This window comes from Ochotona princeps, chromosome 4 (assembly GCF_030435755.1).
Source record: "Ochotona princeps isolate mOchPri1 chromosome 4, mOchPri1.hap1, whole genome shotgun sequence".
Lineage (NCBI taxonomy): Eukaryota > Metazoa > Chordata > Mammalia > Lagomorpha > Ochotonidae > Ochotona > Ochotona princeps.
Genome location: NC_080835.1, coordinates 3,174,556 through 3,201,267, shown reverse-complemented (window position 1 = coordinate 3,201,267; position 26,712 = coordinate 3,174,556). Strand labels below are relative to the sequence as shown.

The 26,712-nt window shown below is 59.4% G+C and overlaps 1 protein-coding gene across 1 annotated transcript in view; it reads left to right on the top strand.

Moving 5' to 3' along the window:
• Positions 1–26,492, top strand: part of LRP5 (LDL receptor related protein 5) — a 74,112-nt gene extending 47,620 nt beyond the window's left edge. The window contains exons 11-23 of the mRNA XM_058662715.1: positions 1,482–1,666; positions 8,676–8,999; positions 9,558–9,757; positions 11,318–11,520; positions 12,496–12,686; positions 13,081–13,290; positions 13,945–14,070; positions 18,675–18,911; positions 20,843–20,953; positions 21,512–21,748; positions 22,341–22,480; positions 25,475–25,572; positions 26,102–26,492. Of these exons, the coding sequence (XP_058518698.1) occupies positions 1,482–1,666; positions 8,676–8,999; positions 9,558–9,757; positions 11,318–11,520; positions 12,496–12,686; positions 13,081–13,290; positions 13,945–14,070; positions 18,675–18,911; positions 20,843–20,953; positions 21,512–21,748; positions 22,341–22,480; positions 25,475–25,572; positions 26,102–26,363 (2,524 nt within the window). The 3' untranslated portion in view covers positions 26,364–26,492. The remainder of the gene's footprint in view (positions 1–1,481; positions 1,667–8,675; positions 9,000–9,557; positions 9,758–11,317; positions 11,521–12,495; positions 12,687–13,080; positions 13,291–13,944; positions 14,071–18,674; positions 18,912–20,842; positions 20,954–21,511; positions 21,749–22,340; positions 22,481–25,474; positions 25,573–26,101) is intronic.
• Positions 26,493–26,712: the final 220 nt, after the last annotated feature.

Here is a 26,712-nt window from a genome sequence, read left to right as displayed (position 1 = left end):
GACTCTGGGAGTCCCAGAGGCTGCTGGGAGGGACTGGTGCAGGCCGTGAAACTGAGCCCTCCTCGGGCCTGGGCGCCCTGTTTGGGCACCAGGGAATGGGTTTCCTTCTGCCTCCCACTTCCGCCCTTGTACCCTATGCCCTGTGTGGCTGCGGCTGCGGCTGCATCGTTACCAGAGTGTTGCAGACCCAGCTAGGGGGGTCAGCAAGGCTCTTACAGCAGGGGTGAGGGCGGAGGGGGGTCGGGAAGGGTCCTACAGCAGGGGTGAGGGCGGAGGGGGGTCGGGTAGGGTCCGACAGCAGGGGTGAGGGTGGAGGGGGGTTGGGAAGTGTCAGACAGCAGGGGTGAGGGCGGAGGGGGGTTGGGTAGGGTCCGACAGCAGGGGTGAGGGCGGAGGGGGGTTGGGTAGGGTCCGACAGCAGGGGTGAGGGCGGAGGGGGGTTGGGAAGGGTCCGACAGCAGGGGTGAGGGTGGAGGGGGGTTGGGAAGTGTCAGACAGCAGGGGTGAGGGCGGAGGGGGGTTGGGAAGGGTCTGACAGCAGGGATGAGGGTGGAGGGGGGTCGGGAAGGGTCCGACAGCAGGGGTGAGGGCGGAGGGGGGTCGGGAAGGGTCCGACAGCAGAGGTGAGGGTGGAGGGGGTGAGGGCAGAGGGGGGTCGGGAAGGGTCCGACAGCAGGGTGAGGGTGGAGGGGGGTTGGGAAGGGTCTGATAGCGGGACAGAGGTGTGAGGAAAGCTGGGAAATACCTTTCCTGTGTCTGGGCCGGCAGGCCAGGCAGGCCCGGCAGGGCAGGAGCCGCTGACAGAGACGGCTCAGAGCAGAGACTTTTTATTTTAAGAACTGTTATTTGAAAGACAGAGTTACAGAGAGACAAAGATCTTCCATTTGCTGCCTCACTCCCCAAGTGGCCACAACGGCCAGAGCTGAGCTGATCCAAAGCCAGGAGCCTCTTCCAGGTCTCCCATGCAGGTGCAGGGTCCCAAGGCTTTGGGCTGTCCTACACTGCTTTCCCAAGCCACAAGCAAGGAGCTTGTTGGGAAGTGGAGCAGCCGAGACACAAACTTGTGCCTATATGAAGTGCTGGTGTTACAGAGGGAGGCTTAACTTGCTATGCCACAACTCTGCCCCATGGAGCTGAGCTTGAATCCTGATCCTGCTCTGCCTCCTGCCCTATCCTACCACCTGCGACCTTCTGCATGTCCAGTTAGCATCTGTGCCCACACAGGTGTGCCAGTGTGGATGTTCTAGCACTTAGTTTTGTATCTGTTGGTGGGTGTACCTGCCTCACAGGTGGGTGGCCACTGGGGCTTGGGGCCGTAGCATGGCGCCAGCCCCAGGGAGAGGTTTGGGTTGTAGCCAGGCCCCCTCCCCCATCCTGTTCCCTCGGGGGACACAGAGGAGATGGTAGTGGCTGTGTTGTCTTCCATGTGCCCTCGGTGGACTCAGCCCGCCCCACCCTGCCCTGTCCCCCGTGTCATCCAGCTACCTCTACTGGACCGAATGGGGTGGCAGGCCGAGGATTGTGCGGGCCTTCATGGATGGCACCAACTGTGTGACACTGGTGGACAAGGTGGGCCGGGCCAACGACCTCACCATCGACTACGCTGACCAGCGCCTGTACTGGGCCGACCTGGACACCAACATGATCGAGTCGTCCGACATGCTGGGTGAGGACTGAGCGCTTGTGCAGGCCTCCTGGGGGACAGCTGACACCGTGGCTTAGGACAGCAGCTGCTGGGTGCTAGGTGCCAGCAGAGCCAAGTACCAAGACTCTAATGTCATGGCGGAGGTCGGCAGTGGGTGGGGAAGCCGAGACCCAGGGCCTGTGCTCCATCTACAGCAGCCCTGGATGCCCACCCGTGCCTGTGGTCATGCTGGGAGCTCGCTTGGGCTCCTGGCATCCCCCCAGGTGGGCACTGCACCCCTGTTTTCATGAATCCTTGAGCTCTCCCTGTGCCCAGGCTGGGAAAGTGGAAGGTTGGAGGGGGCAGGGCCCTGTGGGCTCTCTGGGCTCATGGCTGGGGAAAAGCTGGCACCTGGTGTGGTGAGAGCCGTGGGGAGCATGCCCCTGCACCCGGCTGCCTGAGGTGCTGGCCATGCTGGTTGTGGTGCTCCAAGATCACATGTGTGCTGCACGGTTACATATGTGCTCCATGTGCACACATGTACTTTGTTGTCATGTGTCTATTTCAGTCATGTGTGTTTGCTGACTCCCTGTGGAATGAGGATCCCTAGGCAGCTGAACTATTGGGGGGTGGGGAGTTTCCCGACCTGGTACAGACAAAGTCGCGTCGCAGGAGCGCCACTAGAGTTAGTTGGAGAGCTGTCACACATGGCTCAGAGTTACTGAGATAGGGAGATCGTCTGTCCACTGGTTCACCCCCGACCCTCCAGATGGCTGCAGTGGCCAGGGCTGAGTCAGGTGGTCAAGGAGCTGGAGCCATCAAGGTCTCCCATGAAGGTGACAGTGGCCCAAGCCCTGGAGCCATCCTCTGCTGCTTTCCCCAGGCAACCGCAGGGAGCTGGATTGGAAGTGAAACCTTTGCAAATTGAGCCATGGCCCAAATGGGATGCTGGCATTGCGGGCAGTGCCTCAGCGCTAGCCCTGGCTTAGCCACTTCAGGTGAACAGCTCTACCTGTCACCATCTAGTTCCAGAACTTTCTCATCTTGCCAGTGAGACCCGGCCTGCTGGGCACCAACTTCTCGTTGCTGCCCCCAGCTCTGGCGTCCCCACCTACTTTTCATCTCTGGATTTGCTCGTGCTGGTAAAGACCTTCGCTTCATAATGAATAGCCAGGATTGTCTCCCCCTCATGAACTTACATGATTTATGTTGAAAATCAGAGTTACAGAGAGAGAGAGAGAGATCTTCCATCCACTGGTTCACTCCCTGGATGGCTGCAAGAAAGAGTTGGGCCCTGCCAAAGTCAGGAGACAATAAGTTCTGTGTCTCCCACATGGGTGGCAAGGTGTCCAGGCATTCTGCACTGCTTTTCCCAGTTAGCAGGGAAGTGGGGAACGGAGCAGTGGGGCAGTAACCGGGCCATATAGGGTGCCAGCCTTGCAGGTGGTGGCGGTCCTTGCTACACCATGATGCTGACCACCCCCCATCTCAGATTCTTTTTTTTAATTAATTTATTTTTTTGTAAATGATCTTACTTAGTTGATTAGGGTACAAAGGGTCAAGAACTACAGGAAAGTGGGTAATACTATTGTTTCCACACTAATATCATTTTTTTCCCTGTATCTGGGGTCAGGGGAGAAACAAAGGGAGAAGCCCCACCCAGCCTCCCCCCATCCCAGGTCCCCAATGTGAGGCGTGCTCCGAGGGTCCTGCTCAAGCAGTTTTGATAGTTCAGCTGTTCTGAATTGCTGCCAATCTCGCCGTTCCAAGCACGATGAAACCTATTCAGAATCCACTGGCTGACATAGTCTCTTCATGGTTGGGGTTCTGAGATCAGCGGTTCAGTTGCAGGGATCGCCAAGGAAGCTTCGCCTGAGGTGATCTCAGACCTGATTCTGGTGCGTTTGCCAGTACAGGGTCTGGCACAGTCCTTCACCCCAATCAGCTTATGCCTATGCTGGTCATTGCAATTGCTGGGTCATTTCTGTTTCCAGCCCTGTCTTCCACATGAACCAATGGGTATTGTAGTTCAGCCTGATCCTGCCCGCTTCATACTCGGTCCCCACGCAAACCAGTGGGAGCTGCAGCCTGGTTGGGGCGACTCCCCATAACCCCCACCAGGCCTGCCCCCTACCCTGGTTCCCATGCATGCGAGTATGTACCACAGACTTGTTCAGTCTGTCCCACATTCCATTTAGCTCTCGTACTTGTCAATGGGCTTTGAAGCCTAGTTCAACCCAACCAACCTACTATCCGGCCCACACACATAGTGGCAGGTGCCTTTCTGTCTAGCCATCCCTGCCCCTGTCCTGGTTTTTGTGCTCTCCAGTGGGAGTGGTTACCCATGAGGGAGGTGCCCTCTATCTCCCTACTAGGCCACTCCAACTTCTGGATTATGCACTCTCCAGGTGGTTCTGGCATTTAACTTGACAGAATTGGTCCCCAGTGCCAGCCTCTGCCATCTGATCCATCTCAGATTCTTAATTCTATGCTGCCTAAGATGACAGACCTGGGGTCTGCCAAGGGAGCAGTGGACCACCCACATGCAGCTGTGCCAAGCATTGATTTGGTTCCTTGGGCCAGCGCTGGGAACGTGACACAATGTGACTTCACTAAGTGGCCGTTGTGGGACATCTCAGCTGTCCCTGGGTGGACGCTCCACTGCGAGTTCTTCCTCAGAACCCTCACTGTGTCGAGGGGAGCCTTGATTGGCACGGGCTTCTCCGGCTCCCGTGCTCCCAACGGAGGAGCTTTAAAAAATATAATACATTTATTTTGTTTGTAATGATGCTTACATACTGAAGAAAGGTGTATGCCCATGTGGACCACGGATTAGCATGGGAAGGGCCGAGGAATGGGGAGAATGGATGAGACAACTGTTTCTTTCTTTTTTTTTTTTAAAGATTTATTTATTTTTATTGCAAAGTCAGATATACAGAGAGGAGGAGAGACAGAGAGAAACATCTTCCGTTGGATGATTCACTCCCCAAGTGACCACAATGACTGGTGCTGCGCTGATCTGAAGCCAGGAGCAAGGAACTCTTTTGGGTCTCCCACGCGGGTACAGGGTCCCAAGGCTTTGGGCCGTCCTCGACTGCTTTCCCAGGCCACAAGCAGGGAGCTGGATGGGAAGTGGAGCTGCCGGGATTAGAAACGGTGGCCATATGGGAACCCGACGCTTTCAAGGCGAGGACTTTAGCCGCTAGGCCACTGCACTGGGCCCGAGACAATTGTTTCTAATCTCCTTTTTTCTTCCTGTATCTGGGGAAAGTGGGAAGAGAATGGGAGAGGGCCGCTCGCAGCAGCCCAACCACATCAACACCCAGGGCTGGGGGACAGCCACCTGATGTCATCCCAGGGTCCCCCATGTGGAGCACGCTCTGAGGGTTCTGCTCAAGTGGTTTTGATAGTTCTGACCTGCTGTCGAGCTCACTGAACCAAGGATGAGGAAATCCTTCCAAGGTCCATGAGCTGACATGGACCACCTCAGAGTCTCCGCTCGCCCAGATACTCACTGTCAAAGCTCGGCCAGCAGAGCTGTCCAGTTTGTGCTGCCCTTCATGGCACTAGACATCCTCCGTAGGCCTCAGTGAGCTGGCTGTCATGTCCCCCTTGAGCATCTGGGCATTCCGTCCACTGCACAGGCTCCAACAAACGTGGAGACCCAGTTCTGCCACATGCACTCCGCGGTCAGATTTTCCCTGATGTTGGAAATCGGAGTCTAGTGGACCAGTTGGGGTCCCCGAAGAAACCTCACCAGAGGTGACCCCAGACCTGATTCCTGTGTGGGCCAGCCAATGTGGGGTCCAGCTCAGTCTGTCACCCACATCAGCTGCACACGCATTGGTGGTTACAGTCAGCTGATCATATGCACATCAATGGAAACTGAGGCCCAGCCCAATCCTGCTCACCACACACTCAGCCCTCAAGCATACTAGCAGAAACTACAGCCTAGTTGGAATGACTCCAGGTAACCCCTACCAGACCTGCCCCCAGCCCTGGTTCCTGTGAATCCTGTATGTACAAAAAAATTGGTCCAGTCCATCCTACATCCCATTCAGTTCATGTATACATCAATGGATGTTGGATCCTAGCTCAGCCTGACCAGCCACACTATCCAGCCCATACTTAGGCTATCAACCGCCACTGCCTATGCGGCCAGGCCCACCACAAGCTCTGGTTCTCATGTCCACTGGTAGGAATTGCAGCCCATCACAGAAGTACGCACAGTTCCCCTGCTCAGCCCACTCCCTGCCCAGATCTTGCACTTTCCAGGTGATTCTGGCAGTCCAGGCTGGCAAGACTCGCTCCCAGTCCCAGCACCTGCCAATCATTGCTACAGCAAAGTCCGACCAGCCCACACTTACTCTGGTTCATGCATGTACCAATGGGTATGGTTGCTTAGCCCAGCCTAACTCTCCCCTAATTCAGCTTACATGTAGGACATCAGGTGTTGTAGGATGCTCAGCCTGGTCTGCCCTAAATCCCAGTTCTTATGCTCACCAGCAGGAGCAGTGGCCCAGCAGGGGAGTCTTCGCAGCCTGGTTATCAGGCATGCACACCCTCCCTCCCCCTCCTGCCACCAGGGCTTACTTGTGCTGATTGATGCTACAGCTCAGTCTGGCATGTCTTACTTCACCTTAGCATTGACTCGCAGGTGCTGCAGCCTAGCTCAGGCAGCCCCCAGTCCCAACCCTATTGTGAACTGTCTGGTGTGGTGGCCAAACTTGGCCTGTCTTGCACCCTGACTTGGTTCTCACATCTGCCAGTGAGCGTTATGAACTGGCTCATTCTGGCCAACCCCTAAATCTTACCCACACATGTGCTGGCAGGTATTGTAACCTGGCCTGGTCTGGGCTGTCTCCAGCTTTGGTTCTTGCTCTCACCTGTGGGGCTGTGTCCTCACAAAGCAGTTCCTCAAGCTCCTCTGTCAGGTTACCTCCCGGTGGCAGAACTCACGCACATTGATGGGTTCTTGGTCTGGCCTGGTAGTAACAGTGGCCTTGCCTGACCAGCCCATACCCATTCCGGCTCTTACACTGGGTACTACAGCCCAGCCATGCCAGATCCACCCCCAGACCCAGTTCTCATGTGGTTCAGTGGATGCTGAGACCTAGCCCATCCTGTTCAAACCCACCCTGACTCCTGTGACCACTCGCAGGTGCTGCAGCCTAGCCCAGTCTGGTACATTCCACACCCAATCCACACCCTTGCTGAGGGATGCTGCAGCTATGCCCAGCCCAGTTTGCCTCCCCCATTCTGGCTCTTGGGCTCACCAGTGGAAACTGCAGCCCAGCCAGGGATCCCCTCAGCTCCCCAACTAGGCCAGCTCCCAGCCACACATCTGGCACATGCCAGTGGTTGCTCTGATCCAGCCCAACATAACCCATCACCCAGCTTGACCTATACCATCAGATGCTGCAGCCTGGCCTGGCCTGCCACCAGTCCCAACTTTGACTGGTGAGTGCTGTAGCCTAGCCCTTCCCAGACTGCCCCCGTCCCTGGCTTTCATGTAAACCAATAGTGTGATAGCCTAGCCCAGCATGACCCACACCCCATCCCTGGCTCCCGCACATGCTAGTGTGCTATGGTTTGACCCAGCCCTGCCCAGTCCACCTCCGCAGTGCCAACCCACACTCCTGCCAACAAGTGAAGCGTCCCTGCCCGGCCTGACCAACACCCAGGCCACTCACATGCTCACCAATGGGAGTGATGGCCCGCCAGGCCAGTTCCCCAAGTTCTCCCACTAGGCTAACCCCCAGAGCCAAAGCTCATGTGTGCCAGTGGGTGCTAGGCCTTTACCCGGCAGTCTGCCCCCTAGTGTCGACCTCTGTGTGTGCTGGTGGATGTTGTGGCCTGACCTGCTCCACAACCAGCTCCTGGGTGCACCTTTGGGTGCTGCAGCCTGGACCAGTCTGGCATGTTCCCAATCCTAGCACCCAAGTGTTGTTGAGTTCCATAATCATGCCTAGCTTGGCCTATCACCACCCAGCTCTCAAGCAAAGCAGCTGGTATTACAGTCCCACAGGGGTGAGCCCACAGTCCCCCATAGAATCTGCTCCCAGACTCCGCTCTCTCACATGCCGGTTAGTGTCATGTCCCAGCCTGACACGGTCCACCCCCTGCCCTGACATTCACTCTCAGGTATGGTGTTTGAGCCCTGCCAGGCAGGCCCCCCAGCCAATGGCTTTAGTGTGCTCCGGCAGATGGTGATGCCAACCGTCCCAGCTCAGGTCTCCCTCGTGAGTGGGTGTGTTGGTCTGGCCCTGAAAGGTCCTTCAGTTTCCCTCGTCTAAACCACATGGTCTCAGCCCCCTCATTTACCTGGAAGTACAGTAGGAAAGAGCAAATTTTTACAGGGAGGAGGAAAGAAAGAGCGAGGTCTTCCATCTGCTGGTTCGTTCCCCAAATGACTGCAATGGCCAGAGCTGAGCTGATCCAAAGCCAGGAGCTGCTTCTTCCCACATGGGTGCAAGTACCCAAGGGGCTGCTGAAGCTTGCAGCCAGAGGATAAGCTTGCCTGAGTACCCCACTGGCCGCTAGAGTTTGAGGTGCTTTTAAGCAGTGGATTTTTCAGTGGGACGCAAATAGGATTGGTGAGCAGTCCACAGGCAGAGACTCTTACCCAGCGTAAGTGGCTCCAACAGACAAGAGGGTACGCCACTCCAGGCCCTCCCCAGGAGTCCCAGCAGCCACCTCAGGGATAGTCACGTGGGTTAGTTTTGTTCTTCTAGAACTTTCCAGAACTGTGATCCTGCAGCATGTGCTATTTAGTGGCCGCTCACCCAGAGGACGTGAGCTGCACCCATGGTGTGGGATTTTATTCCTGTAGCACTCCTGTACGTGATGCCCCCCATGGGCTGGCATGTGACTCTGCAGGACCTGCCGCTGGGGCCCTTCCTGTGCCTGTCAGGCATGGGCGTTGCGTGTAATCTCCAACGGGGGCACTGTGGGGGTGGGCTCTCAGCTTTGGGAGATACGGGGTGGAGGATGCCCCCCGGCTGTGCGTGCCATGCTCACCGTGCACGGGCGGGGCCGGGTCTCCACGCAGGTCAGGAGCGGGCGGTGATTGCTGACGACCTCCCACACCCCTTCGGCCTGACGCAGTACGGCGACTACATCTACTGGACCGACTGGAACCTGCACAGCATTGAGCGTGCCGACAAGACCAGTGGCCGCAACCGCACCCTCGTCCAGGGCCGTCTGGACTTCGTCATGGACATCCTGGTGTTCCACGCCTCCCGCCAGGGTGGCCTCAACGACTGCACGTACAGCAACGGCCAGTGTGGGCAGCTGTGCCTCGCCGTCCCTGCTGGCCACCGCTGCAGCTGCGCCTCCCATTACACCCTGGACCCTGACACCCGCAACTGTAGCCGTGAGTGCCTCACGCCAGGTCCCCGCCAGGTCCCCGCCCTCCTGGGTAGATCAGCCCGGCCCTGGGTGGGTGCTGAGGTGGCCATGGGCGGCGGCTCGCACCTGTTGTCTCTCCCGGGGTGTGACCTGAAAGGGTCCAGTGGGCAGTGAGCTGGCCAGGAGGAGGCACTGCCACTTGGAGTCCCTGCCCTGTGGTTGTCAGACCTGGGGTCCTGATGTGGGCACAGTCCTGGCCCCACGGTTGCCATCTGGTGGGTTTTGGCTCCCCCGGGCACACACAGATGTAATTGCGTGCCAGGCGGCAGACACTCCAGTGGACGTGCGTTTGGTCTTACTTGGGTCTTAATCTAAGAATAAACGTCGCAAAGCAGCAGCCTGTCCTTGTGGGCAGCGGAGCCTGCACAGGGAGTGGCCTGTGTCTTCCTGGCCCTCTCCGTGGATGTCCAGCAGGTGCAGGGGCTGCTGTGCGACCCAGCATCCAGCAGAAGGGAGACATCCGCTGGCCCTGCAACCTGCGGGTCCTGACACACTGCTCCCTGGTTTCTTTGCCTCGCTGTAGCACCCACCACCTTCCTGCTGTTCAGCCAGAAATATGCCATCAGCCGTATGATCCCAGACGACCAGCGCAGCCCAGACCTTGTCCTGCCACTGCATGGGCTCAGGAACGTCCGGGCCATTAGCTACGACCCACTGGACAGGTTCATCTACTGGGTGGACGGGCGCCAGAACATCAAGCGTGCGAAAGATGACGGGACCCAGGCAGGTGCACCTGCAGGGTGGGGCTGGGGCTGCTTCTGCAAGAGGCCCCTCAGCTGTCTCCCCTGCTCCGCTCCCAACCCCTGCCAGCCCAGCCCCATTTCCGGAGGAAAGAGTGCATTGCCACCGGGTATACACAGCAGCTGCGTGAGATCCCTGGCCTGGCCAGAGACATAGGGTCTGGGCCTGCTGGCTGCACGGTGGGGGTGGGACAAACCCAGGGGCTGCCCTTATGTCCACATTGGCTGAGTGTGTACAGAGGTGGCTGTGTCCGTCCCACCATGTTGAAACATCTCATAGACCTTATGCAGTCAGATCAGTAACACAGAGACCACGCAGGGCTCGTGGGACAGGGACAGCGGCTCCGGCCCAGCACCCAGAGCTCCGTCTAGACCGATGGTTAAGGAGCCTGGAGCGGTGTTGGGGAGGAAGCAGGTGAGGGGCTGGGAGAGCCAGCTCCAGGGAAGGCCCTGGCCACTCCTCTGCTGGGAGCGGAGGGCCCTTCCGATCCTGTGACTGTTGCCGGCTGCACCTCTCGGGCGGAGGCTGCCCTGGCTTGGCTTCTTTAGTGGGGGGTCCACCCCTCCACCCACCCCAGCTCCCAGGACGCTGGCTCTGTTTGCTGCGAGCTTTCCGTTGTTTCACTGCAGTTGGCGTGCATGGTAGTGCCCTTTGGAAGCAGGTGGCCGGGGCTGTCCTCCTCGCAGACGCCCCTGGGAATGCCTACTCCGGTGGCCTGGCTGCTCTGGGGGCCTCCTGGAAGTGCAGGCCCACTGTATATGCTCACAGTATGCGTGTGTCATGTGTGTCAGAGCATCCTGCTTCCCTGGTCCGTCCTCCCTCCTGTCCACGGACAGACAGGTCATGTTCACCTTGGGCTGGAGGTTCAGACCACTGAGGGGACAGGAGGTGTCCGTGGCCTCTGTCCAGAAGCTATATGTTCATGCATCATTCCCGGGTGACGCTGGAGCCTAGGCTGCGTCCGGCCTGCAGATGAAGGGCTTGTTGCAGGCACTGGTTAGGACCCCTGGAGGCCCAGATACATCCCCGAGGTGTGGCTAGTGGACTCCCTGTGCAGAGACTCCTGGACAGGGAGGGAGAGTCAGGCCTGGGCACGTCAAGGTACCCAAAGAGGAGCTGCTGATCAACCCTACACCCTCGCCTGGCCCTGTACCCCGCCTTTCTGCCTCAGGGAAAGGGGTGCTGAGAGGTGACCCCTGGCTTTTGCAATTGCCATCCTGGGTTGAAATTAAACTTTTCGAGGGTTTTCACCCAAAAGAATGTGCTCCTGTCAGACCCTCTGGCAGGGACAGCACCTGAGAGCCACCAACCCCCAGTCTGGGATCTCAGCCGGGACCCTGAGGGGGCCTGGAGCCTTCTGGAAGCCGGAAGTGCAGTTGGGTCTCCCTCTGCACTGTCTGCTGGGCGCACAGACAAGAACTGAGCCGAGAGGGAAGGTCCCAGGCTGGTGTCAGCGTTTGTCTCCGCCCTTCCACGTGGGGTCCCTGACGTGCCACGGGGTCCCTGACGGATGGCGCCGCATGGCCTCTCTGCTCTCTGCAGCCCTTCGTGTTAACTTCCCAGAACCAGAACCCGGACAGGCAGCCGCACGACCTGAGCGTGGACATCTACGGCCGCGCACTCTTCTGGACGTGCGAGGCCACCAACACCATCAACGTGCAGCGGCTGAACGGCGAGGCCATGGGGGTGGTGCTCCGAGGGGACCGTGACAGGCCCAGGGCCATCGTGGTCAACGCTGAGCGAGGGTAGGCGGCAGGGGCGGGCGGCCGAGGTGGGTGGGAGTCCACCACCCGCGTCCTGGGACCCCAGCCCCATAGTAAGAGCAGAAAACAGGGCACAGACGCAGCCACAGTCACAGCCTGAGAGCTGAGCGCCCCCCAGCCCCTGCCTGGGCCTGCAGAGAGCAGCTTCTAGAAGCCACCATGGATGGCCATCCTGGTGGGAACCTGGCATCCAGCTGTGTGAAGGCTGTACGCCTCTTGGGTAGCCAAGCACAACCTGATGGCTTTGGTGGCCCTTGGGTTCCTCTGTTGGGCCCGGTGCAACGGCCTAGTGGCTAAATCCTTGCCTTGCATGTGCTGGGGTTTCAGATGGCTGCCGGTTCATGTCCTGGGTGCTCCACTTGCCATCCAGCTCCCTGCTTGTGATCTGGGAAAGCAGTTGAGGACGGCCCAAAGCCTTGGGACCCTGCACCTGCATGGGAGACCTGGAAGAGGCTCCCTGTTCCCGGCTTCCGATTGGCTCAGCTCAGGCTGTTGTGACTACTTGGGGAGTGAACCAGTGGATGGAAAATCTTTCTCTGTCTCTGCTTCTCTGTAAACCTGACTTTCCAGTAATAAATAAATCTTTAAGAAAAATCACTTGTGAGGTGGCATGGTAGAGAAGTGGAGAGAGAGGAAGCTTGTCAATTTAGTGGCCTCCTCCCAAAATGCCCTCAACTACAGGGCTGGCCCAGGCTGAAGACAGGATCCCACATGGGTGGCAGGGGGTCCAGGCGTGTTGGGAGCCAGCCGAGTCCTGGGGCCGCCCTGTAGCCCCAGCGCCTGCAGGCCGTCTTTGAGCCGCAGTCGCCTTGCTCCCGTGCGCACCTCTGGCTGTGCATCGGCCTCTGGTGTTGCCTTTGTGGAGGCTGTCCTTGGGGTTCAGGGCCCTCGGTGCCAGGGCCTGGGAGGAGCCGTGCCGTGGGCCAGCACCCTGACCCTCCCCACTGCCGTCCGCAGGTATCTGTACTTCACCAACATGCAGGAGCGCACGGCCAAGATCGAGCGGGCGGCCCTGGACGGCACCGAGCGCGAGGTCCTCTTCACCACGGGCCTCGTTCGCCCTGTGGCCCTCGTGGTGGACAACGCGCTGGGCAAGCTCTTCTGGGTGGACGCCGACCTGAAGCGCATTGAGAGCTGCGACCTGTCAGGTGTGTGCCTGGGGCAGCCAGCCCCAGCAGGGCGCTCCTTGCCTGCCGGGTCCTAGACCTGGCGCTGCAGGGGTACACTGTAACTCATGGCGGGGCCGACAGAATGGGAGCCGGTTGTTCCTGCCGCCGCGCTGCAGGGAGTGGAGCCAGCCCCTAGCTCTGGCCCCTGGGACAGCACTGGCTTAGAGAGGTGCAAGAGCTGGGGCAGTCCTCATATCTTCTCCTGGGGGCTGCTGTGCCTACAGAGGCCAGTGACCACAGTCCCGCTCTGGGGCTCTGTCCCAGGGAATTAGCCCAGCTCCCAGCCCTGGCCAGGGCACCCCAGGACCCCCTCTGGAGCCTTCTCTGCCTGCCTGAACCAAACCTGTGTCCCCCCCCGCCACCCTGCCTGCAGGAGCCAATCGCCTGACCCTGGAAGACGCCAACATTGTGCAGCCTGCAGGCCTGACCGTGCTGGGCCAGCACCTCTACTGGGTCGACCGCCAGCAGCAGATGATAGAACGCGTGGAGAAGACCACGGGGGCCAAGCGGACGCGCGTCCAGGGCCGCGTAGCCCACCTCACGGGCATCCACGCTGTGGAGGAAGTCAGTCCGGAGGAGTTCTGTATGTTGGGGCAGGCGGGGATCACTCAGGCACAGGGACCACAACTGGGGTCAGAGGTGTCCCCAGCCTAGCTCCTTCCAGGGACCTCTGGAGAGGCACTGCCGCGCCTGGTCACCTGTTCTCTGCTGGCCATTGCCGGGAACTCCTTGTCCCTCTGTCTCCACCTTGGCCCCTCGGGCTTCCCAGTGTCGGTCTCTCCAACTTGTCCCCCGCTGCCAGGTGCATAGTCTGCGGGCTCTGAGACAAGATCCGTGCCCCCTGGGCTCCCCGCAGTGGTGGCCTCAGGGTTAGTTAGAGCTGACCAGGCCCCAGCCCAGCCCACCTCTGCTGGTAGCTCACAAACCCGACCATGAGAGTCCCTGGGCAGGTGGGGTTGGGGAGGTCTTCCATTGTCTGCCTGTTTTTGTCCCAGCGATTGTAGCATTCCTGGGACTTGGGCCAAGGTTCCCTGACCTCGTCCTGGGTATTAGGGGGGCCTCAGCCCCTGGATGGGGGGAGCGTGTGTGCGCCTGAGTCCTCTGGGACTGTTGGCTGTGCAGCCCGCGCTGGGTGATGAATGAGGCCCTCCCGCGGGGCCTGGCCTGCAGGTGTGCCTGCCATCTCCACCTTCTGGGCCGTGGGCCTGACTCCCCAACTCCTGCTGTGTCGCTGCAGTGGCCCACCCGTGTGCCCGGGACAATGGCGGCTGCTCGCATATCTGCGTTGCCAAGGGTGACGGGACGCCGCGGTGCTCCTGCCCTGTCCACCTAGTGCTCCTGCAGAACCTGCTCACCTGCGGAGGTAGGTGTGACGGCTCCCCGACAGCAGCCCAGGAACACGCCGGTTCCGAGCCTCTGCCTGCAGGCTCTCCGCTTCCTCTCTTCCCTTTCTTCTTTCTCTCTCTGGCTTCGTCCCAGTTGTTTGCTCATTTGAAAGAAAAACAGAGAGCACGAGACAAAGACAGCGGAAAAATATGTAGAACATTATTTTTTATTTTAATATCATTTTTTCTACTATATATGTGGGGAGGGGACAGAAGGGGACCACAGCTTGTGGTTAGATTACATCAGTGTACGGGAATGGGGCACAGTCATTTGGTGTCGTCTTAGAGACCCCGAAGCAGGGAAGAGTGTCCGAGGGTGTTACTTGAGTAGTTTTGTTGGTTCTGAGATGTTGTGGACTTAGTTAACAAAGTTGATAGAATCTTTCTGAGGTATGTTGGCTGACCAAGTCCACCTTAGTGCCTCCATGGACCCAGGAACACTCTGCAAATCTTGGCCAGAAGAATTGTCCAACCTCTTTTACTTTCCATCCTCTGATGAGGCAGCTGACATCCTCTGTTAGCTCACCCGCGGGAGCCCTAGCTTAGCAGGGAAGTCCTCAAGTTCCCCTCCCAGGCCTGTTCCCAGCCCCGGATCTCACATGTGCCAGTGGGTGCTGCAGCCGGGCCTAACATGGCCCACTCCCTGTACTGACGCTCACTCTTGAGCACTGCAGCTGAGCCTGGCTGGCCTTGACCTGTTCTGGCTGTCACTGGTGAGTACTACAGCCTAGCCCAGCCTGGCCCACCCCTAAACTCAGGTCACGTGTGACCTAGCAGGTGCTGAGGCCTAGCCCAGCCTGGCCTGCTCCCAGACCCAGGTCACGTGTGACCTAGCAGGTGCTGAGGCCTAGCCCAGCCTGGCCTGCTCCCAGACCCAGCTGACACTAATGTTGATGGGTGCTGCGGGCCAGCCTGGCTTGGCCCTGGCCCTCGCTCTGGTGTTCCCCAACGGGAGCTGCAGACTTGCAGGGGAGCTCCCCAAGCTCCCCTACCAGCCCTGCTCCCAGCCATTGATATTATGTGTGCTGGTAGGTGCCACAGCCCTGCTGGCCTGGTCTGCCCTCAGTTCTGGACTTTGCATGTGCTGCGGCCTGACTCAGCCTGGATCCTTTCCAGTCCCAGCTCCTGCAAGCGTTGCTGAGTTCTGCAGTCTAGCCTGGTAGACCCATCACCTTCCAATTTTTGGGCAAACTGGTGGGCACTGCGATCTCACAGATTTAATTCTCTTGTGTTCTGGTGGGTGCTGTGGCCCAGCTGGCAGGTTCTGTGGCCTAGCCTAGGCAGGCATGCCCCCCTACCCTGGTTTTCATGTGCAGTGGCAGGCAGTGGGTGATACTGCTTAGCCCGGCCCAGGTCTCCCACATGGGCAGGTGCCTTGACCTGATTCAGACATGTCCTCTGGTTTTCCCGCTCTCAACTGCCGCATCTCATCTCCCATGCCTACCTGTGAGTGCAGTGGCCTGGTCCATGGAGGCCCCAGAAGTCCAACACGTCCCCAGACTTCCTTCCCCAAGCAGTCTGTACCCACCTCCCAACCTGGCATTGGCACAGTATGCCTTGGGGGACAAGGTGGCATGTCCCAGCCTGGCATCCTCCACCTTCTCCACAAATCTTAAAAAAAATAGGCAACTAAGGTATAATTAATACAGAGCTGGCATTAACCAGGCCTAGATGCCCGCCAGCTATTAGTGGCTGTTCTCCCAACTGGGTAACACTTGCCTGGGTACAAGGCAGCTTAGGCAATTGCCTACGGCTGAGCTATTTATACATTATTTTAAGACTTACTTGTGGGCCCAGTGCGGTGGCCTAGCAGCTAAAGTCCTCGCCTTGAAAGTGCCGGGATCTCATATGGGCACTGGTTCTAATTCTGGTGGTCCTGCTTCCCATCCAGCTCTCTACTTGTGGCCTGGGAAGGCAGTTGGGGATGGCCCAAAGCCTTGGGACCCTGCACCCACGTGGGAGACCTGGAGGAGGTTCCAGGTTCCTGGCTTCAGATTGGCTCAGCTCCGGCCATTGTGGTCACCTGGGGAGTGAATCATCAGATGGAAGATCTTCCTGTCTGTCTCTCCTCCTTTATGTATATCTGACTTTGCAATAAAAATAAATTAATCTCTGAAAAAAAAGGCTTGTTTTTATTTTAAAGGCAGAATTACAGAGAAAAGAAGAGAAGAGAGATCTTCTGTACAGTGGTTCACTCCCCAAAAGGCTGCAATGGCCAGAGCTGGGCTGTTCCAAAGTCAGGACCTTTTTCTGGATTTCCCACATGGTTACAGAGGTTCAAGGACTTGGGCCGTCTTCCACTTGTTTCCTAACCACTTAATACAGGGAGCTGGATCAGAAGTGGAGTAGCTCGGACTCGAACTCGCATGAGATGCCAGCACCACGGGCAGCAATTCTCCCCACCATACCATTATGCTATCCCAGAGGGAGAAATAGCTTCCATCTGCTGGTTTATTCTCTAAATGTTTGCACAGCCCTGGGGGTGGGGCTGTGCGGGGGCTGGACCAAAAGCAGTTGTCAGGAGCTCTCTATTGGTCTCCCCTGTGATGACAAGAACCCTTCCTCTGCTGCCTCCCGGGTGTGTTAATAAGAGGCTGACTTAGAAACAGAGGAGCCAGGCTGGGACCAGACACTCCCACATGTGCTGCAGGCATCCTAATCTGTGGCCCACCCCACAGTGCTGCAGTGTCTGCCTCTCTCACATACGCCTGCTGTGCTATGAATGTCCCTGTAAGCCCTGCTGTTCTTGCCACTCAGCTGATCCGGAGCCAGGAGCTTCTTCTGGGTTTCCCACACGGATGCAGGGTCCCAAGGGTTTGGGCCATCCTATACTGCTTTCCCAGGCCATAAGTAGGGTGCTGGACCAGAAGTGGAGCAGCCGGGACTCGAACCAGAGCCCATATGGGATGCTGGTGCTTGCAGGTGGAGGATTATCATGTTGAGCCACAGCACTGGTCCCTGTGCCTGCAGTTGACATTCTGCTGGGTTGTGTTTTTGTCTTCAAGTGGTCCTGCAGCTTTTCAGATCCCCCCTGAGGTGGCCTCTGTGGCCATGTGTTATTTGGAAAGTAAATCGTTCAGTTCCAAGAGTCGGGGAATATTCCAGCTGTCACTCGGTGAGCTGGTTGCTACTTTAATTCCACAGTGGTCTGAAATCTCGCTTTGATTCCTGTTCTTTGATATCTGTCCAGGGGTGTTCTGTACCCCAATTTGTGGTCTGGTCTTGCTGAATGTTCCATGTGTGCTTGAGAAGAATATGGGTAGAACCTTCTAGAAGCATCTGCTGAGCCAGTTGCGCGGCAGTGCTCGCTGACTGTGCTGCTGGAGCTGTCAGCAGTTGACAGGGTGTTGAAGTTGTAGCGTCTGTTTCTGCTTGAGGTCCTTACCCCTTCTGGCTGTGTACCCCTGCCTCCCCTGAGGCCACCTGGCGAGGCTGGCCGTGGTCAGGTGGGTGGGTTTTGCTGGCAGACAAAGCTGGGTTTAAGTGCTGGTTCTGCCATTTATTCCCCTGCTGAGCAACCCTGAGCTGACCACTTGCCCTCTCGGAGCTGCTCGTCCCAGAGTGTCCCCCTGCAGCTGGGCCCGTGGGTCAGCTCCCAGAGCTCGTGTCCACTCAGCTCCTGTGTGTGGCTCAGAGTCAGCAGTGCCCAGGGAGACATGGGGTCCATGTGACTTCACAGGGCCTTGGCTGGCTGTGAAGGGATGCTCCAGCTGCCAGCCCAGACCCCCTCCTCGTTTCGGGGCTGGAGACAGTCAGTGACACTGCCACTCGGGATGTGTGCATCCCGTGTTGGAGTGCCCATGGTCATGTCCAGCTTCCTGCTAGCATGTACCCTGGGCAGTGGCAGGGGATGATTCAAGTCCTTGGGTCTCGAGCATGGGGCTCTGGGCTCCTGGCTGTGCGGGCACTGGGGAGAGAAGCCAGCAGATGGATGCTCTTTCTGTCTTTCAGATACATAAGAACAATGAATACACCTTTAAATAAAACAACTCACTCTGGTGTTACCACCCCCCTTGGAGTTGGGGGAACGGAGTAACTTCCAGGGTCTCCAGCAGAGGGAGCCCTTCCAGCACCCCTCCCCTCCCCTCCTGTTGTGCCTTCAGGTGTCCCTGCCTTGGCTTGGGCTGCTCAACAGGCACTTGCAGCATCACCCCTGGGTCCTCCTCTCTGCCCTGCCCTGCACAGGGCCCTGTAACAGCATGGAATGGTGATGTCTCGTTTCCCACCTCTCTGCCTCCCCACAAGAGAGGTGGATGTTTGGGCACGGCCAGGCAGGTGCACCTGTGTGGGGGTCGTGACTGGGCCTGCGGTCTGATCTGGGGCTGGGCTACCCAGAAGACGGACCCTGTACCCTTGGGGTGCCTGTGGGGAGACTGAGGCCCTGAGGGAAGGTGTTCAGAACCATTTCCTGCCCAGCAGGATCTTTGGTGTATACACCTCTCCATGGTGCAAAAAGAGCCACAACAGGGACCGTGTCACTTTGTAGCAAGCCTGGGGCTGGTGTGGGAACCCCTGTGTGCCCCCTGCTCTGGCAGCACTGTGGGTGACGGGTTGTGATGGGCTTTCTCTGTCTTGGCCACAGAACCACCCACCTGCTCCCCCGACCAGTTCGCCTGTGCCACGGGGGAGATCGACTGCATCCCAGGTGCCTGGCGCTGTGACGGCTTTCCCGAGTGCGACGACCAGAGTGACGAGGAGGGTTGCCCTGTGTGCTCGGCCGCCCAGTTCCCCTGTGCACGGGGCCAGTGCGTGGACCTGCGGCTGCGCTGTGACGGCGAAGCCGACTGCCAGGACCGCTCCGACGAGGCTGACTGCGACGGTGAGGGCCTGCCCCCGCTGCCCCCGCTCTGCCCAGGCTTCGCGCCTTGCCCTGCTGTCCTGGGGCCAGAGCCCGGGGCCCTGGGAAGTCACTGGGTCAGCTTGGGAGAGCAGGCGGGAGTTTGAGATCCAGGGAGGAAAGCATGTCACCGTGCCAGCTCCTGCAGAACTCAGGGCAGAACCATGCCTGAGAGCGGGGCTGCCCACCTGCCTCCGAGCAGCCTGTAGGAGCAATGCTTACCCCAAGGGGCTCAGTAGCCTTTAAAAAAGTTAAAGATGATTTATTCAGAAGGTGGGATTACAGAGACGGGAAGAAAGAAAACTTCCCACATGACCACAACAGCCAGGGCTGGACCAGGAACTCTGAGCCAGGAGCCAGGAGCTTCTTCCGGGACTCCCATGCGGGTGCAGGGTCCCAGGGCTTTGGGCCGTCCTCCACTGCTTTTCCAGGCCACAAGCAGGGAGCTGGATGGGAAGTGAAGCAGCCGGGACTCGAACCGGCGCCCATGTGGGATGCTGGCACTGCAGGTGGCTGCCTTCCTTGCTGCCAGCCCAGCCACTTGTTGAGCTGGAAGTTACATGGAGCGATTTTCTCAGGCACCCCAGACCCCTCTACCTGCAGGATCCTCCTTCAAGTCTCCCCAGTGAAGCCTGTCTCTGGCCTGCCCCTCGAGGCACCTGTGCACCTGCTGACTTCATCAACACTGAGGTCCTGGGACTGCCGTGGAGCCCTTAGTGCGCCACTCTCGCTGTCCCCCAGCGCCCCCCACCAGCGCCCCGTCTTGGCGCTGTCTTCTCCTGGTGCAGGCCACTGGGGTGGCGAGGGCCCAGGAGCTATCTCCCAGGCCCCAGTGCAGTCTCTGCAACTTGCTTGCTCTCTGAGGAGCCAGTGGGTGCCACGGAAAGCGGCAGACAGTGGCTTCCAGGCCACACAGACCCCACCGCTTGAAAGACAAAAACAAAACCTTCATCTGGGAAAGTCTGAAAGTCACCCTGGAGTGTTGCTGGGGACACAGCTGTGCCATTGAGTGGGCTGCATGCTGCCTGTGGCCAGGAAGCCGGAGGGTTTCCTCTGGGTCCTCCACAGCCCCATTGCCCTCACTGCCCCGTAGCTGCTGGCACGGCATCCGTAGTCACGGGGGCCCTGGCTGGTGCCCTCCGAGTGGTTCTCCAGTACCAAGTGCAGCCCCCACATCCAGGTCCTCAGATGGGTTCTGGCTCTGTGCTGTGTTTCTGAAACTTCCTCCCCGACTCGGGAGGACTGGAAAATTGCCCACTCATTTCAAGGGTAGGGGCCCCGTGTCCCCAGCTCCCGGGCCATGTGGGGAACGTAGCGTGTTTCCTGGCACAGGCATGTCACCCAGGCACCTTGGGGCTGTCTGGCTGCGTAGGGCAAAGATTGCTCTCATCCTTTATTATTATGAAACATTTGTTTATTTTTATTGGAAAGGCAGATTTACAGAGAAAATGAGAGAGAGATCTTCCATCTGCTGGTTCACTTCCCAAATGGGTGCAACAGCCAGAGCTTGGCAGATCCGAAGCCAGGAGCTTCTTCCGGGTCTGCCATGCTGGTGCAGGGTTCTAAGGCTTTGGGCCATCCTCTGCTATTTCCCAGGCCAGAAGCAGGGAGCTGTATGGGAAGTGGAGCAGCTGGGACATGAACTGGTGCCCATGTGGGATCCGAGCACTTGGAGGTGGAGGACTAGCCAGTTGAGCCATTGCGTTGGACTTGCTGTGATCCTTGTACTTGACCTGCACAGGCCGTGGGAGGTCGGAGGGCTCAGCAGGTGCAGTGGAGCCCGGCTGGCTGGGTCCTTGGAAGGGTCCCATGGTCCTCTCTGCCATTGGAGCTTAGGCTGTGACCGGGGGGTGGCGGGGGCTCAGGCTGTGCCACGGCCCTTCTGAGTGTGGGGCCACTCTTGTTCCTTGCAGCTGTCTGTCTGCCCAACCAGTTTCGCTGTGCCAGCGGCCAGTGTGTGCTCATCCGACAGCAGTGCGACTCCTTCCCTGACTGCATGGATGGCTCTGATGAGCTCATGTGTGGTGAGTCGCCTCGCTCCGCTGGCTGTGTACTCCATGGGACTGGGGGCCATGGCAGGGGCTCGGGCAGCCAGGGAGGACTTCTGGAGGCAGTGGCTCCTGCAAGTCTGATTCTGCCAGGAGGGGAGCTGGCCCTGGATATGGTAAGCAGAAACGGCTGATGTGCTGGGGACGGGCAGGGGGCAGATACCAGGGGTCCCCGAGCCTGCCAGGGCCAGGTGACAACGATGGGGGCCTCTGTCAGGGTCATCACATGACGCTAGTCCACAGCCAGGCCTTGACTCTCTGGGGTGTGATGGGGGCACAGCTAACATATAATAGATAATGGGTAGTTGCCCTGGGAGGCCCTGCTGGTGTGCACCCAGGAACCCCCCAGCCAACATGTGCCCTGCGCTTGGCCTGCCTGTACATGACATATGGGCTAACATGGGTGTCCTCCTGCATGGAAGGGACCAGGGTGATCTGGTGCCCTACCCCACCACTGGGTGTTGTGGAGCCCGGGCGGAGCTCCATGTGGGGCTCACGTTGGCCTCCCTGCCCCCTCCTCTATGTCCCTGGCAGAAATCACCAGGCCACCATCGGACGATGTGGTGGCCCACAGCAGTGCCATCGGGCCTGTCATTGGCATCATCCTTTCCCTGTTTGTCATGGGCGGGGTCTACTTCGTGTGCCAGCGTGTGGTGTGCCAGCGCTATACAGGTGCCAGTGGGCCCTTCCCGCACGAGTATGTCAGCGGGACCCCGCACGTGCCCCTCAATTTCATCGCCCCTGGTGGCTCACAGCACGGCCCCTTCGCAGGTGAGGGGGACGTGGGAGGGGTAATGTGTGTGTGTCTGTGTGTCTCGAGGTGCAGGTGGCAGCTGCCTGTCAGGATGGCATGACCTCCCCTTGCTGTGGGCACATTTGGCTGGACGGACCTGGGGAACCTGTCCTGGGTCCTTCCCTAGGGCCTCATGTGCCATGAGCTGGGCTCGGCATGGGCCCACACTGCCATTTGGGCAGGTCACTGAGGCTGGTTGTGCTGCCCACCTGGCATGGTCCCTGGGAAGGTGTGTGGATGCACCGGAAGGTCCAGCCCGGATGGTTTGTGCCATGTGGGTGACTGCGGTGTGCCCAAGAAGGTGGGTTCAGGGGCCGCTGAACCCTGGAAGGGCCTGGGAGGGGCTGAGGGGACCCCCACGGTCTCAGGGCCACTTTGGGGATTGTCCTGGGGACCTGTTGTGCCAGAGTGTCTGATGGGAGCATGCGCCGGAGGTGTGGTGATGGTCACTGGCCGGTAGGCTATGTGCCATGGGTCTCTGCACCACGACAAGCCACAGAACTCACTCGAGATGTACCCGATGCCTCTCTGAAGCTGGGCTTCGAGGTGACCATGCCCCGTCCTGTGCAGGCATCTCCTGTAGCAAGTCCATGATGAACTCCATGAACCTGGTGGGCAGTCGGGCTGGGGTGCCCCTCTATGACCGGAACCACGTCACCGGAGCCTCATCCAGCAGCTCGTCCAGCACGAAGGCCACGCTGTACCCGCCGGTGAGTGGCTGGGATGGGCGTGGCCCTGGGCCGGGCCAGCCAGGACCACTGGGCCTCCTTTCCTGCCTTGCCACGCCGTGGCTTTCATGGTGGCTTGAACGGCGTTTTCCGTTCTCTGCCTTCCGGAGTGTTTCGGGGAGAGGCAAACTTGACCACTGGGGGTCATCCGGAAACTGCTCCAGCCTGTGATGAGCTGGCGGGGCCTCTCAGGCTCTGGGCGGGTGCCCGGGCCCCCTCCCCATCTCTAGCACCTGGGCTCTGTTCTACCTCAGCTCCTGGGCCCCTCAAGGGTCCCTGCCACCTGTGAGGGAGACTTGGTTGAGTCTTCCTTGAGGGCACCTGGGGAGTGAAGCAGCAAACGGAGCTCGCTCTCTCTCTCTCTCTCTCTCCTCCTGCCCGACCAGGGCCCTCCCTGAGACCTCCTGGGGAGTCCCAGGCTATTTTTGTTGTGGCCAGGCCGGGCCATGCCTGAGGTCCCCTTACTCCCTGCCCCAACCAAGGCCGAGCCAGCAGTGTTCTGAGTGCTGCCACCTCCTGCCCCCACCAGGGCCCTCCCCGAGGCCTCCCCCAGGCTGTTGTTGCTGCACTGTGGGTGCCTGTGGTGAGTGGGACAAGCCCTCACCGAGCTCTGATTGCGTCTGAAACGGGTAATGACTTTCAGGTCGAGTCATTGCCATGGGGCACCACAGCTGCTAGCCGGGGCCGGCCGGAGGCCTCTGGCACCTCTCAGGGACACCGCTTGGGGGCAAGCCACGCCTTGTGCGCGTCTGGGCCTCATGGGCTCCCTGCCCAGGCTGTGTGCACTCCCTGAGCTGGCCCTGCCCTTCCCCTTTTCATAGCTGGCCCTGGGTTATCTCCAGCAGGCCCCGGGTGGCTGTGGCTGCCACAGGAGCCAGACCACTGGAGGTCAGACTGTGCATGCCTGGCTCTGCTGTGATGTCGCACTGGCTCCGTCCCCGCCTGCTGGCTGGACTGGCCAAGTCCTCCCTGCCCGGCTCCACTGGAATGGGGCGGGCATGACGGGGTAGGGGATGTTCCAGGGCACAGAGCTGCCCCCTGTGGTTTTAGGCACCCAGTCCCTGCACCCCCTCTTCCCAGCATGCATGTGTTTGGGCACAGCCATTGTCGGCTCTGTGTCTGTCAGATGGGTCCAGGGTAGCCACAGGAGGCCTGCCTGTCCTGGAGCAGGGTGGCCGTGAGGCCCCTCCCCCACCACGCTGGAAGCCCTCCGCTGTGTCCCAGCCACGGTCACGTCCTGAGAAACCCATGGAGCTGGGTGCAGGCCAGTCGCTGCTCAGCAGCTTGGCCTGTCTTAGCGCAGCGTCAGGGACTGCGGGGCTGCCCTGGGAGCCACCCGGCTTTGTGACCAGAAGCCCCATTGCGTGTCATTCCCACGCGCGCCCCCGCCAAGAAGGAACATGTTGACGTCAAAGCGTTAGGGGCCCCCAATACTCTCTCGGCCCGGGGCTGTGGGAACCTGGCCTTCCGCCCACCCCTCCCCAGCACCTCCGTGGCTCTCAGCTGTGGTTTACACCCTGGGGCGTGGACCCAGCACTGCCCCATGCTGCCCACACCTAGCACTGCCACTCACCACCATTTCCAGCTTGCCCTGAGGGAGCCCAGGGTGTAACTGGCGGGTTACTGCCTGCCCAGTCCTTGTCCCTGGTCCCTGCCAAGGTGGTGGTGCTGGGGACCACCACTCCCCTCTCTCTGCTACCCAGAGCTGACCCAGTCTTTGTGGCTGAACAATGGCCTGTGAGCTGAGCAGGCCCATGGTGGCGGCCATCGGGGGTCCTGCTGCGTCCCCTTCGAGGGGACGGTCCTCAGTCACACTGGCAGGGGGCCACCTGGCAGGGCTGTCCCTGTCCAGGGTTGGTTCAGTTCTCCATTTTCTTTTTATTTATTTATTTTAATGGGAAGGCAGATGTACAGAGAGAGGAAAGACAGAGAGGAAGAGATCTTCTGTCCGATGATTCACTCCCCAAGTGGTTGCAACGGCCGGTGCTGCGCTGATCCGAAGCCAGGAGCCAGGAACTTTTTTCCTGGTCTCCCACACGGGCGCAGGGTCCCATGGCTTTGGGCCATCCTTGACTGCTTTCCCAGGTCACAAGCAGGGAGCTGGATGGCAAATGGAGCTACCAGGATTAGAACCGGCACCTATATGGGATCCTGGCACGCTCAAGGCGAGGACCTTAACCATTATGCTATTGCATCGGGCCCTCCATTTTCTTTTGTGATGGATGTGCTGCACCTGTCTTTTTGAGGGTCGGAGCCTGATCAGTCCCAGGCTGGCTGGGGGGCTCTAGGGGATCCCCCTGGAGTCGGGAGCAGGGCCCGGGGGTTCCTAACAGACTGGGGAAGCATGTGGCCGCCACTTCCTGCTGTCACTCCCAGGCACTGGAGCAGCCTAGGGAGCAGGTCTTGGTCCTGTTTTCCTTTTAATTTTTTGTGAAGTTCATTTTCATGTATTTGAAAAGCAGAGAGAGAGAGATCTTGTGTCCACTGGCTCACCCCTCCAGTGCCTCTGCCAGCCCAGGCCGGCCCGGGGGCTCCAGTTGGATCTCCCACATGGGTGGCAGGGGCCAGTTGAGCAGTCATCCCTTACCTCCCAGGACTGTAAGAAGCTGGATGTGCAGTGGTGGGTGCCACTCCCTAACCCTAGCCCATCCCCTAACCGCTGCCCAGGAATAGGGGCTGCAGGGCATCTCCTGCTGGGACCTGGGGCCCTGCCCAAGTTCTGCCTTTGTGATGGTGGCTGAGTGTGTGCCAGGGCTGCCCAGGTGCACAGGTACTCGGGAAGGGCAGGATGCCCTGGGTGGAGGGCTCCTTTGTGCAGGTAGCTGTGTCAGGTCTCGCCAGCACAGCCCAGGACTGAGCAGTACACGGCGTGAGCAGCGAGAGGCCAGCGTGGCTGAGCCGGCCGGGGACAGAGGCCCCTCCTGGGCGCGGAGGGCCTGCACCGAGGCCCCAGTAACCCTTGCTCGGCTCTCCCAGATTCTGAACCCGCCGCCGTCCCCTGCCACGGACCCTTCCCTGTATAACATGGATGTGTTCTGCTCTGCAAACATTCCGCCTGCTGCCACACCCTACAGGTACGAGGCCCCCTCTGTCCTCCTTGGCTCCCCCAGGCCACTCCTGGCCCCCGAGTCCCCAGAGCACGACACCACCTGCCATGTAGTGGCCGTGTCGGGAGCTGCAGCCCCGGGCCGAGGCCCGTGTCCTGCCCAGGGACCTGCAGTCACTCCAGCCTCTGTCAGCAGCATGCCTCGTCTGTTACTGCCCCGCGTTGTCACCCCTGCCCAGGCACACTGGTCCCCAAGCCCATGTCCATCTCCCCACTCTCCGCATAACTTTACTCTGAGCCCCAGCTCCAAGCTCTCTAGCCTGTCCCCATGGGGTCCACACCCTAAGCCCAGGCTGGGAGACAGGTGACCTGGCAGAGGGGAAAAGAGGGTGCCCCCTTTGAAATGGGCAGGCATGGTGGAGGTGGAGCCTGGGGAAGCCATGCCCTTGGCACTGCCCATGCCCAGCCAGGCAGGTGCAGGCCAGGTCTCCTGACCAGCTGCAGGGCCAGGGACGCCTCCCTGAGGGGACTCTGACCTGGGCCTCTGTGCCTTCCAGGCCCTACGTCATCCGGGGCACGGTGCCCCCAACCACACCCTGCAGCACGGACGTGTGTGACAGCGACTACAGCGCCAGCCGCTGGAAGTCCAGCAAGTACTACCTGGACCTGAACTCGGACTCCGACCCCTACCCGCCCCCGCCCACGCCACACAGCCAGTACCTGTCGGCCGAGGACAGCTGCCCGCCGTCGCCTGCCACCGAGAGGAGCTACTTCCATCTCTTCCCACCCCCGCCTTCCCCCTGCACGGACTCGTCCTGACCTCGGCCCCTCAGCACCCCTGTACATAGTTTTAAATATGAACAAAGAAAAAAATATATTTTATGATTAAAAAAAAGAAATATAATTGGGTTTAAAAAATGAAAAATGTGAAAAGTGACTGGGGTGGGTGGGGCTGGGAGAACTTTGTACAGTAGAGAAAATATTTATAAACTTAATTCATTTTTTTCTAAACCTAACTGCTGCTTTCCTTTGTGCAAGGCAGGGGTGGGTCGGCAACACCGCCCCCTGGTGGCCATCTGTGTCCTGTGCGTGCCTGCCCCTCCACTGGGTGTGTCCAGGGGCACTGGGCACCAAGCTCTGGGCTGCTGCCCATGCATGCCATCAGGGC